We start from the raw sequence: 12,317 nt of genomic DNA, 5'->3' as shown, positions 1-12,317 counted from the left end.
TAGTCTATTGTAGCTATACCTTTGGTGTTGGTTGCTAATACAGCAAATAAACAGCTTCACCACCATTACTTTCCAAGAGACCTCCGGCCTCGATGGTGTTATCTGCCAATTACATCTGAGATCGCATGGACCATAGTAATTATCCATATCACATATTCTATCCTTAACATAGTACTGGGGTGTGTTGAGTAGAGGCACACCGTATCAAAACAGTTTGTAACGGGAAAAAAAACAACACCTGCGTTTTTATTGGGTGAGTTCAGATAGAAAAGAGCACCTCCCAGTTTCACTAAAACGTTTACCCTCTACTGAACAGGGCCCAGGTATCCAGTACCTTGTAGGCTTGCAGCAGCATGTAGATAATGCCTGGGGCTCCATGACACCAGTGCACCAGCAGGTCCCTGTTGTCCCCTATGCAGGGCGGGTAGTTCCCAGTGGGAAAGCGGAGTCGACAGACGTGGTCCACGCTGGGCCTCACCAGTCTGTGGACCCTCTCATCCCCGGCCACATAGCCTGGCTGCAGGGCACAGAACAGGGAAGACATTTTTCATTGCTCACACGTCATAGTAGGTTAATGAAAATGTTGGGGTCATTTCCATTTGGTGGTTTGTATCACTGAGAAAAAGCAAGTGTTTACTCCCTGCATTGATCCCAACCCTGGTTGCTGATTTCATCTATGTTAGATCCCATAATACAGTGTTTCCAAACATGGTCTCAGAGTCTCCCAGTAATTCACATACTCTATTCCAGCATCAGCGTATGATTCAACTAGTCAACTACTTGGTGGAGTAGGACTTAACATAGTGGCAAGAAAAAGTAAGTGAACTCTTTGGACTTACCTGGATTTCTGCATAAATCTTCATCTAAGTATAGACAAACACACTCTGCTTAAACTAATAACACACAAATTATGGTATTTTTCTTGGCTATATTGAATACATAATTTAACATTCACAGTGTAGGTTGGAAAAAGTATGTGAGGCTAATGACGTCTCCAAAGCTCAGTGGAGTCAGGAGTCAACTAACTGGAGTCCAATCAATGAGTCGAGATTGGAGATGTTGATTAGAGCTGCCCTGCCCTATAAAAACTCACAAATTTGAGTGTCCTATTCACAAGAAGCATTGCCTGATGTGAACCATGCCTTGAACAAAATGGATCCCAGAAGACCTAAGATTAAGAATTGTTGACTTGCATAAAAGCCTTGATGTTCATCAGTTCACAGTAAGACAAATTGTCTATAAATGGATAAAGTTCAGCACTGTGGCTTCTCTCCCTAGGAGTGGCCGTCCTGCAAAGATGACTGCAAGAGCACAGCGCAGAATGTTCAATGAGGTTAAGAAGAATCCTAGAGTGTCAGCTAAAGACTTACAGAAATCTCTCAGGTTGAGAGCTTCAAGTTCCTTGTGTCCACAGCAACAAACTAGAATGGTCCAAACACACCAAGACAGTTGTGAAGAGGGAACGACGAAGCCTATTCCCCCTCAGGAGACTAAAATGATTTGTCATGGCTACCGAGTTCCTCAAAAGGTTCTACAGTTGCACCATCGAGAGCATGGTTGCATCGCTGTCAAAAAGGCTTCAACAGTTTTTACCCCCAAGCCATAAGACTCCTGAACAGGTAACCAAATGGCTTCCCGGACTATTTGCACTGTGTGCCCCCCCCAAACCCCTCTTACTCTCCTGCTACTCTCGGTTTATCTTATATGCATAGTCACTTTAACTATACATTCATGTACATACTACCTCAATTGGGCCGACGAACCAGTGCTCCCGCACATTGTCTAACGTGGCTATCTGCATTGTGTCCCGCCACCCGCCAACCCCTTTCTTTTACACTACTGCTACTCTCTGTTATCATATATGCATAGTCACTTAAACCATATCTACATGTACATACTACTTCAATCAGCCTGACTAACCGGTTGTCTGTATGTATCCTCACTACTTTTATAGCCTCACTACTGTTTATAGCCTGTCTTTTTACTGTTGTTTTTATTTCCTTACTTACCTATTGTTCACCTAACACCTTTTTGCACTATTGGTTAGAGCCTGTAAGTAAGCATTTCACTGTAAGGTCTACACCTGTTGTATTCAGCATTTCACTGTAAGGTCTACACCTGTTGTATTCAGCATTTCACTGTAAGGTCTACACCTGCTGTATTCAGCATTTCACTGTAAGGTCTACACCTGCTGTATTCAGCATTTCACTGTAAGGTCTACACCTGTTGTATTCAGCATTTCACTATAAGGTCTACATCTGTTGTATTCAGCATTTCACTGTAAGGTCTACTACACCTGTTGTATTCAGCATTTCACTGTAAGGTCTACTACACCTGTTGTATTCAGCATTTCACTGTAAGGTCTACTACACCTGTTGTATTCAGCATTTCACTGTAAGGTCTACACCTGTTGCATTCAGCATTTCACTGGAACGTCTACACCTGTTGTATTCGGCATTTCACTGTAAGGTCTACACCTGTTGTATTCGGCACACGCGACAAATACTTTGATTTGAACATGCTAACATCTCTGTTGACGAGTCTACGATACGTAAACATTGAACAAGAAAGGTGTTCATGGGAGGACTCCACGGAAGCAGCCACTGCTGTCAAAAAAAAAAAAGTTTGAAGTTTGCAAATAGCATCTGGATGTTCCACAGCGCTACTGGCAAAATAGCATCTGGATGTTCCACAGCGCTACTGGCAAAATAGCATCTGGATGTTCCACAGCGCTACTGGCAAAATAGCATCTGGATGTTCCACAGCGCTACTGGCAAAATAGCATCTGGATGTTCCACAGCGCTACTGGCAAAATAGCATCTGGATGTTCCACAGCGCTACCTGGCAATAAATAGCATTTGGATGTTCCACAGCGCTACTGGCAAATAGCATCTGGATGTTCCACAGCGCTACTGGCAAAATAGCATCTGGATGTTCCACAGCGCTACTGGCAAAATAGCATCTGGATGTTCCACAGCGCTACTGGCAAAATAGCATCTGGATGTTCCACAGCGCTACTGGCAAAATAGCATCTGGATGTTCCACAGCGCTACTGGCAAAATAGGCATCTGGATGTTCCACAGCGCTACTGGCAAAATAGCATCTGGATGTTCCACAGCGCTACTGGCAAAATAGCATCTGGATGTTCCACAGCGCTACTGGCAAAATAGCATCTGGATGTTCCACAGCGCTACTGGCAAATAGCATCTGGATGTTCCACAGCGCTACTGGCAAAATAGCATCTGGATGTTCCACAGCGCTACTGGCAAAATAGCATCTGGATGTTCCACAGCGCTACTGGCAAAATAGCATCTGGATGTTCCACAGCGCTACTGGCAAAATAGTCGGTGGACAGATGAAACTGAAGTTATGTTGTTTGGAAGGAACACACAACACTATGTGTGGAGAGAAAAAAAGGCACAGCACACCAACATCAAAACCTCATCCCAACTGTAAAGTCTGGTGGAGGGAGCATCATGGTTTGGGGCTGCTTTTCTGCCTCAGGGCCCGGACAGCTTGCTATCATCGACGGAAAAACGAATTCAAGTTTATCAAGACATTTTGCAGGATAATGTACAGTTATCTGTCCACCAAAATTAAAGTTCAACAGAAGTTGGGTAGATCAACAACAGAATGGTAAGTAAATCAACAACAGAATGGCTTCAACAGACGCAAATAGGCCTTCTGGAGTGGCCCAGTCAGAGTCCTGACCTCAACCCAATTGAGATGCTGTGGCATGACCTCAAGAGCAGTTCACACCAGACATCCCAAAAATATTGCTGAACTGAAACAGTTTTGTAAAGAGGAATGGTCCAAAATTCCTCCTGACCGTTGTGCAGGTCTGATCTGCAACTACAGAAAATGTTTGGTTGAGGTTATTGCTGCCAAAGGAGGGCCAAGCAGTTATTAAAACCAAGGGTTCACATACTTCTCCCACCCTACACTGTGAATGTTTACATGGTGTGTTCAATAAAGACATGAACAATTATAATTGGGTGTTATTAGTTTAAGCAGACTGTCTATTGTTGTGACCTAGATGAAGATCAGATAAAAAATAAATTGAACAATTTATGCAGAAATCCAGGTATTTCCAAAAGGTTCACATACTTTTCTTGCCACTGTATGAAGGAGTTTTCTTTAGATTCAGAATACTGCATAAATGGGAATTTCAACCTATCAGCTTTACCTGCATGGGAATAAAGGGAAGTTCGAACCAATCGGCTCTAGCTTTATTACCTGCATGAGGAAGTAGTAGATGCCTGCCAGGCCGTGGGCGGGGCCTACATACTGTTCTTGGTACCACTCGTACATCAGAGGGCTCTGGTCCTGACAACGGAACCTCTGAGACTGGCCCTCCCCCGATATTAACACAGCCTCACAGATCTGTGGGAGAGAGACCAGGGTCAAAACACACATCCCTGGATCTGTGGGAGAGAGACCAGGATCAAAACACACATCCCTGATATCAACACAGCCTCAGATCAGAGGGAGAGAGACCAGGATCAAAACACACATCCCTGGATCTGTGGGAGAGAGACCAGGGTCAAAACACACCACAACTCAGTCAGAACCCTCCCAATAGAGTGGTTGTATTGCTTCTGAAAATCTGTAGGGTGGATGTACACAACATATATCAACGGGATAAAATAATTCACGCTTCGCACACTATTGTGCCCGACCTGAACCTTACTGGCACTGATATTATATAATGGCTTTGTCCGGGGATGGGCATCTGAACTCATAACGAGGGGCTGCAGTGGCTCACGGGTCAGCTTACCCACATCCACACATGCAGTCAGACCCGCCCTTAGCCTTTTGGGAGCCTTATGCAAAATGTTGTTACGCGAACCCTCCTGAGCAATACATTTTACACCACCCCCCTACATTTTAGCCAAAGACTAGTATACGCAATGTCTAGTCTGTTTCATAAATGTGCAATAAGCATAAAACAGTTTAATAAGGAATTGGCAACACATTCTCTTTCTGAGAAAGATGGTAGGTCACATGATTTGAACATCTGAACCAAGTGGACAGGCTGACATGCTGTTCAAACAGTTGGAGACGGACAGAAGGGTGTGTTCATAACAATTCAACTGTTCAACCTTGTTAGCCAACAAATAGATCCATGTTGGCTAAACTTGAAATATAAAGATTAGCTGGCTAGTCACCAGCACGTGGGCTTGAGAGATGGCTGATGAGACCGGTGTTAATTCTCTATAGGCTAATGGCCGATGAGACCTGTGTTAATTCTCTATAGCCTAATGGCTGATGAGACCTGTGTTAATTCTCTATAGCCTGATGAGACCTGTGTTAATTCTCTATAGCCTGATGAGACCTGTGTTAATTCTCCATATCCTGATGAGACCTGTGTTAATTCTCCATATCCTGATGAGACCTGTGTTAATTCTCTATAGCCTGATGAGACCTGTGTTAATTCTCTATAGCCTGATGGCTGATGAGACCTGTGTTAATTCTCTATAGCCTGATGGCTGATGAGACCTGTGTTAATTCTCTATAGCCTGATGGCTGCTACAAGAAGTTAATCATTATTAGTGAAGGTGCATTATGCTTCTAGTCACAGTTGTGACAAAAAGATAACATTTTCAAAGACAGATCAGTGATTATTGCAACAAGAAAAAAAAGCAGGTTTGATAAAATAATTAGTGGGTTTCATAACATAATTAGTGGGTTTCATAACATAATTCGTGGGTGTTATGGTCGTGGAAGGCTTATATTCAGCCTCGGTATAACTTCACAAACCCTGAATTCATTAGATTATTTCTGTTCGAAACGCAGTGTATTTTACCTTTAATTGTACAACTCTTATTTAGAGAAACCACATATATATATATCTATATAAATAGATATATCATGAATTGCACATTAGTTTAAGAAAGAAAATAAACTTGAGATATGGTTCAGGCCATATCGCCCTCCAATTCTACACATTTTGCCTTGGGGACGGAGAGTACAGGGAGCCATTTATTACTCATTTCACGCGATTCTATACATTTTGCCTTGGGGACGGAGAGTAGTGAGCCATTTATTACAAGTTTCACATAATTCTACACATTTTGCCTTGGCGACGGAGGCAAAAATGTGCAGTTTTACATCCAATGTTCTGCATTTACCCACATTTTGCCCCGGTCTTATGCCATGTTAATAAAATATCTGAGTGAGAGTGACTAGTAAAATCAAATGTGGTACGGCATTCAACAATGACTAGTATAGATAGCAGGCTAGATTAACGTAATATTCTAAAAACCGACATGGGCCAATTGAGTGACTGCCACCAAGTTTCCATCCACAGTTTTTATAGTAGTCCTACCTACTCATACAATATACATGTTTTTTTGATGGAAATAATAACCATCACATGGAAGTAAACTTGGAGTCACACAATGATATGGGTGTGTGGTCCTCCCACTAGGACTCAGGAAACCATGCAGTTTACTAGGCTACAGATTAAACAAGTTATGATGAACCTTTCGAATAAACATTGAGTCTTATTCTGGTTACCTGAGCGATACGCAACTGCCGTTTGCCAAATACAAATACCTGCGCTCTCATTCATGTTAAGCTCATCATGTAGTCTGCCTGCCAGCTGTTGGCTAGAGCGCATGGGCTCTTATTCATGTTAAGCTCATCATGTAGTCTGCCTGCCAGCTGTTGGCTAGAGCGCATGGGCTCTCATTCATGTTAAGCTCATCATGTAGTCTGCCTGCCAGCTGTTGGCTAGAGCGCATGGGCTCTCATTCATGTTAAGCTCATCATGTAGTCTGCCTGCCAGCTGTTGGCTAGAGCGCATGGGCTCTCATTCATGTTAAGCTCATCATGTAGTCTGCCTGCCAGCTGTTGGCTAGAGCGCATGGGCTCTCATTCATGTTAAGCTCATCATGTAGTCTGCCTGCCAGCTGTTGGCTAGAGCGCATGGGCTCTCATTCATGTTAAGCTCATCATGTAGTCTGCCTGCCAGCTGTTGGCTAGAGCGCATGGGCTCTCATTCATGTTAAGCTCATCATGTAGTCTGCCTGCCAGCTGTTGGCTAGAGCGCATGGGCTCTCATTCATGTTAAGCTCATCATGTAGTCTGCCTGCCAGCTGTTGGCTAGAGCGCATTTGCTCTCATTCATGTTAAGCTCATCATGTAGTCTGCCTGCCAGTTGGTGGAAACACCACATGGTGGGAACCACACCAAGTCTGCTTGGTGGAAACACCACACGGTGGGAACCACACCAAGTCTGCTTGGTGGAAACACCACACGGTGGGAACCACACCAAGTCTGCTTGGTGGAAACACCACACGGTGGGAACCACACCAAGTCTGCTTGGTGGAAACACCACACGGTGGGAACCACACCAAGTCTGCTTGGTGGAAACACCACACGGTGGGAACCACACCAAGTCTGCTTGGTGGAAACACCACACGGTGGGAACCACACCAAGTCTGCTTGGTGGAAACACCACACGGTGGGAACCACACCAAGTCTGCTTGGTGGAAACACCACACGGTGGGAACCACACCAAGTCTGCTTGGTGGAAACACCACATGGTGGGAACCACACCAAGTCTGCTTGGTGGAAACCACACCAAGTCTGCTTGGTGGAAACACCACATGGTGGGAACCACACCAAGCCTGCTTGGTGGAAACACCACATGGTGGGAACCACACCAAGCCTGCTTGGTGGAAACACCACATGGTGGGAACCACACCAAGCCTGCTTGGTGGAAACACCACATGGTGGGAAAATCTGCACATTTTCTTTTTGCATGAAAATCGGTCGCCAATTTGATGGAAACCTGGCTAATGACTGACAAGAGAGGAACTGCTGATGCACAACCACATATCTAAATTGCATCGTGTATTCTAATATTCTAACTCTCAACAGTATGTTGAGAAGGCGACAGTTCCTAAAAAGAATGTTTTTAACGTGGGCCTACAAAAGGGGGGCCTCCCTGGCTTTGTCCTTCAGAGCACAGCTCCACCAGTGGATGCATTACCAGGCCAGCACAGTACTTGGCTCGACTAAGCTCCTTTCAGTCATTTAAAATGGTAACAATTTCATGTCATTATAAAATTGTCCTACTTAGATGATCGTTCACCTTTCTGATGACAATGCTTGTAGCCCACTCAACCAACTCTGTTTCTATTGAACACGGTCAATGTAACAGTGCTTGGCAAACACATTGAATAGATATCCAACGTGTATGTGATGAACCTTAACCGTGAGCCTACGACTGACCTGTTGGATGTACTGGATGGGGATCTTGTCGTGGCCAAACTGCTGGTTGATGAAGGTCAGGGCGTAGAGGTAACCCATCCTGCCATAGAGCAGCTCATCAGGAAGACCGCTGGCCCCGGAGCCCATTACCACCGACTGATGGAGCTGCAGCAGCCTGGAGAGAAGGGGGAACACTCAGGTTACTTCAGATCTCTTATGGCATCTTACTGATTAACTGTTTGGACTTCATTCCAAATCAACATCCAGCCTTTATCCCATAGGATCAGGTGGACCATATTGTGACACCTACCAAATCCTCTCAGATCTAGACAAGTGCGAGGAGTGACTGGCATGATATCCAGATACTGATCAAATTAGCAATTAGGTGGAATGAAATCTAGACACACAGAGCACCAGTGTCTTAATTCTCAGACTGGTGAGCCATCCCCAATGACGTATGTAACAGATCATTATATAAACACATCATTATATAAACAGATATATAGATAGACGTGTGTGTGTGTGTGTGTGTCTATGGCTGGCCCATGTCCTGTACTGACCTGCTGAGGCATTCGTCTGACTCCTGTGCCCTCTGTACTCTGTGGTAGACCACTGCAGCCACGGCCAGGGGCCCGGCGTCACCGCACAGGAAGGTGACATCACGTCGCCGCGTCGGACACGTCAGGCTGTGGCCCACGTAGTCCAGAGCCTTCTGCAGGAATGAAGGCTCGCCGAACACACCGTGGAGGTGCAGGTAAAGCAGGGCGATGCCTGGGGAGGGAGAGGGGATGGGGGGAGACGAGGAGGGGAAGAGGGGACAGGGAAGAGAGGAGGGAGGGGATGGGGGGAGACGGGACAGGGAAGAGGGCAGAGAGGAGGGAGGGGATGGGGGAAACGAGGAGGGGGAGAGGGGACAGGGAAGAGAGGAGGGAGGGGATGGGAGATGAGGAGGGGGACAGGAAAGAGGGATGCGAGGAAGAGAAAGGCGGGGACAGAGTTTAGGAGACTTGTGATATGAGGTGACAGAATGTAGTCAAAACCTAGAAAAAGCAAGATGGTGGGTTATTCTTCCTCACCTGCCCAGCCAGTGTAGCCAGTGCAGTCTCTAGGGTCAGCAGACTTGAGCCCATTCTCCATGTGCATCAACAGCTGACTGATGGCATTGCTCAACCGCCCTGCAAACTCTGCTGTGAGCTGTAGAAAACACCATGACAGAACATATTGGATTTTATTGTATTAGATCTTTATCAGTAGTCCTGGCTTTGAAGTCCTTTGAATGTTGCATATTTCAGTTACCTGATGCATTTACCATAAAAAGGCTCATGACATGTAGGCTATGTATTGTACAGCCAGGGTATGACCGTTTGCTTACCAGGCCTAGCTAGCTTTAACTTCGGCTAGCTAATGTTAGCTTCATACCTTTCCTTGTGAATCAAATAGTTCTTGCACAGATGCAGGGTTCCCATCATAGTCTGCGTATGGGTTCTTCCAAGCTCTCTGGTCCATTTTCTTCCAACTCCCCTCCGCTCCCACTAAAACTCAAGTTTTTTGGTCAAACGAGAAGGAATCTGCGAGAGAGGTGGGATGGGGACACACGATGTTGAGACCACTCTCGGTCTGGCTCTCGCTACAGATATAATTACATTAATTTCAACAACTCCTTGGTAGAGGGTGCAACAAAAATATGCAATGTATCTCGCTATCTAACTAAATCAAATATAATAGTTAGAGACACTGCTTTGGAAGAGATTCGTGCAACACGCCCCCAAACTTGCTAGCTATGCTAACTAGCGCTAGCATGCTACGCTAGCTCAATATCATGTGCTCAGTCGCCATTGAAATTAGCATGTGTGATAGTGCAGCTAGCTATAGCTACAATATTAGCTAATATTTTGAAACACATGCCTTTGCGCTAAATACACAAAAAAAAGGCCGAATGTTAAAAGTCAGTCGATTAAAAGGACATACCACTGCAGACGGTTGATGTTTATAATGTTCTTGATCGCTTCACTGACAAACACGTTGAATGGACTTTACAACGTCAGTGTGGCCACCTGGTGTGAAGGAGTCCGCATTACAGGCCTTTTTTGGTTACTTCGAGCAGTGATGAGGACCGTGTGAGGTAATATGTTGATGTGCAGTAAAATAACGAGTTAAACAATCAACTATCATATTTACTGACTATTCATTTATAAAACACTATTAATCTTCAACTGCCACCTTGTAATGCTGCCACTTTGTAATGCTGCCACCTGTGCATTGCAAATACGATATTGCAATTATACTGTGTATTTTCTCGTGTGCCATAATGACAGTGAAAAGGCGTAAGCAATGCTATGGATTTTATGCACGCAGGGATAGATTGAGCTGATGGAAGGATATGCATCCAACTTTTAAAACTATTGTTGCCTTTTAAACAAAGCATACGATTTTGCTATGAAGGCCTACATGTCTGTTTTGAATGATCAAAACCCATCCCAGTCTCTGAATGATCAAAACCCATCCCAGTCTCTGAATGATCAAAACCCATCCCAGTCTCTGAATGATCAAAACCCATCCCAGTCTCTGAATGATCAAAACCCATCCCAGTCTCTGAATGATCAAAACCCATCCCAGTCTCTGAATGATCAAAACCCATCCCAGTCTCTGAATTATGAGTCGTTCAATGAAAAGAGTCCATTTGATATTTTAAGTATAAATTGTGCACCAATACTACATAAAAGCCTGTTATATTAATATTTAAAGCCCTTTAATATACAGTACCAGTCAAAAGTTTGGACACACCTACTCATTCAAGGGTTTTTCTTTATTTTTACTATGTTCTACATTGTAGAATAATAGTGAAGACATCAAACTATGAAATAACACCTATGGAATCATGTAGTAACCAGAAAAGTGTAATATATATATATATATATATATATATTCAACCTGAGACTCATTGACCTTGGCTCATTTTCTGTGAAGAACATGTAAAATAATGCATTTTCATTGATGCACACTGTGTACCCCCCTGCACATTTATATTACATATGTGGTGTTCTGGTCCACTGGACCCGAGGGTAATGAAAGTGTGGAAAAGTGTGTGTAGGTGAAAACAAGTAAAAATTTAACAAAAAGGTTTGCTGTGTGCTTTCACTCTGTCTTCCTCCTCCTTGGGTCTGCTGTTTCAACATAGCACCAAGAACCTGTCTGTCTCCCTACCTGTCAGCCTGTCTCCCTGCCTGTCTGCCTGTCTCCTGCTTTTCTCTCGCTCTTTACCCTTTGTAGTGTTTGAAACTACACAATGTCTTGCGGGAACCTTCACAATGTTATTACAATACATTATGTCGATACATTGTAAAACGTCAGTATTTTCCCACACTACCAGCCATCCATTTTGTCACTAAAGCACCTTATACGCTCCGCCTTATCTGAGTTCACTGGTCACGATGGCAACACCCATCCGTAGCACGCGCTCCAGCAGGTGTATCTCACGGATCATCCCTAAAGCCAACACCTCATTTGGCCGCCTTTCGTTCCAGTACTCTGCTGCCTGTGACTGGAACGAATTGCAAAAATCGCTGAAGTTGGAGACTTTTATCTCCCTCACCAACTTCAAACATCTGCTATCTGAGCAGCTAACCGATCGCTGCAGCTGTACATAGTCTATTGGTAAATAGCCCACCCATTTTCACCTACCTCATCCCCATACTGTTTTTATTTATTTACTTTTCTGCTCTTTTGCACACCAATATCTCTACCTGTACATGACCATCTGATCATTTATCACTCCAGTGTTAATCTGCAAAATTGTAATTATTTGCCTACCTCCTCATGCCTTTTGCACACATTGTATATAGACTCCCAATTTGTTTTCTACTGTGTTATTGACTTGTTAATTGTTTACTCCATGTGTAACTCTGTGTTGTCTGCTCACACTGCTATGCTTTATCTTGGCCAGGTCGCAGTTGCAAATGAGAACTTGTTCTCAACTAGCCTACCTGGTTAAATAAAGGTGTTCTCAACTAGCCTACCTGGTTAAATAAAGGTGTTCTCAACTAGCCTACCTGGTTAAATAAAGGTGTTCTCAACTAGCCTACCTGGTTAAATAAAGG

General features: G+C 44.2%; 1 protein-coding gene across 1 annotated transcript; it reads right to left on the bottom strand.

The window, feature by feature from the left end:
• Positions 1-302: 302 nt before the first annotated feature.
• Positions 303-10,303, bottom strand: LOC116373886 (glutathione S-transferase LANCL1-like; the record flags this gene model as incomplete). Its single annotated transcript, XM_031822176.1, has 7 exons — positions 10,189-10,303; positions 9,640-9,788; positions 9,297-9,414; positions 8,781-8,991; positions 8,242-8,395; positions 4,237-4,383; positions 303-517 (listed from the first exon to the last, which is right to left on the bottom strand). Coding segments are annotated over exons 2-7 (932 nt in total), but the record flags the coding sequence as incomplete, so codon positions are not given.
• Positions 10,304-12,317: the final 2,014 nt, after the last annotated feature.

The sequence above is a fragment of the Oncorhynchus kisutch genome, unplaced genomic scaffold (assembly GCF_002021735.2).
Source record: "Oncorhynchus kisutch isolate 150728-3 unplaced genomic scaffold, Okis_V2 scaffold4082, whole genome shotgun sequence".
NCBI classification, from domain to species: domain Eukaryota; kingdom Metazoa; phylum Chordata; class Actinopteri; order Salmoniformes; family Salmonidae; genus Oncorhynchus; species Oncorhynchus kisutch.
The sequence above is the reverse complement of the archived record's forward strand: the minus strand, read 5'-3'. Positions and strand labels throughout refer to the sequence as shown.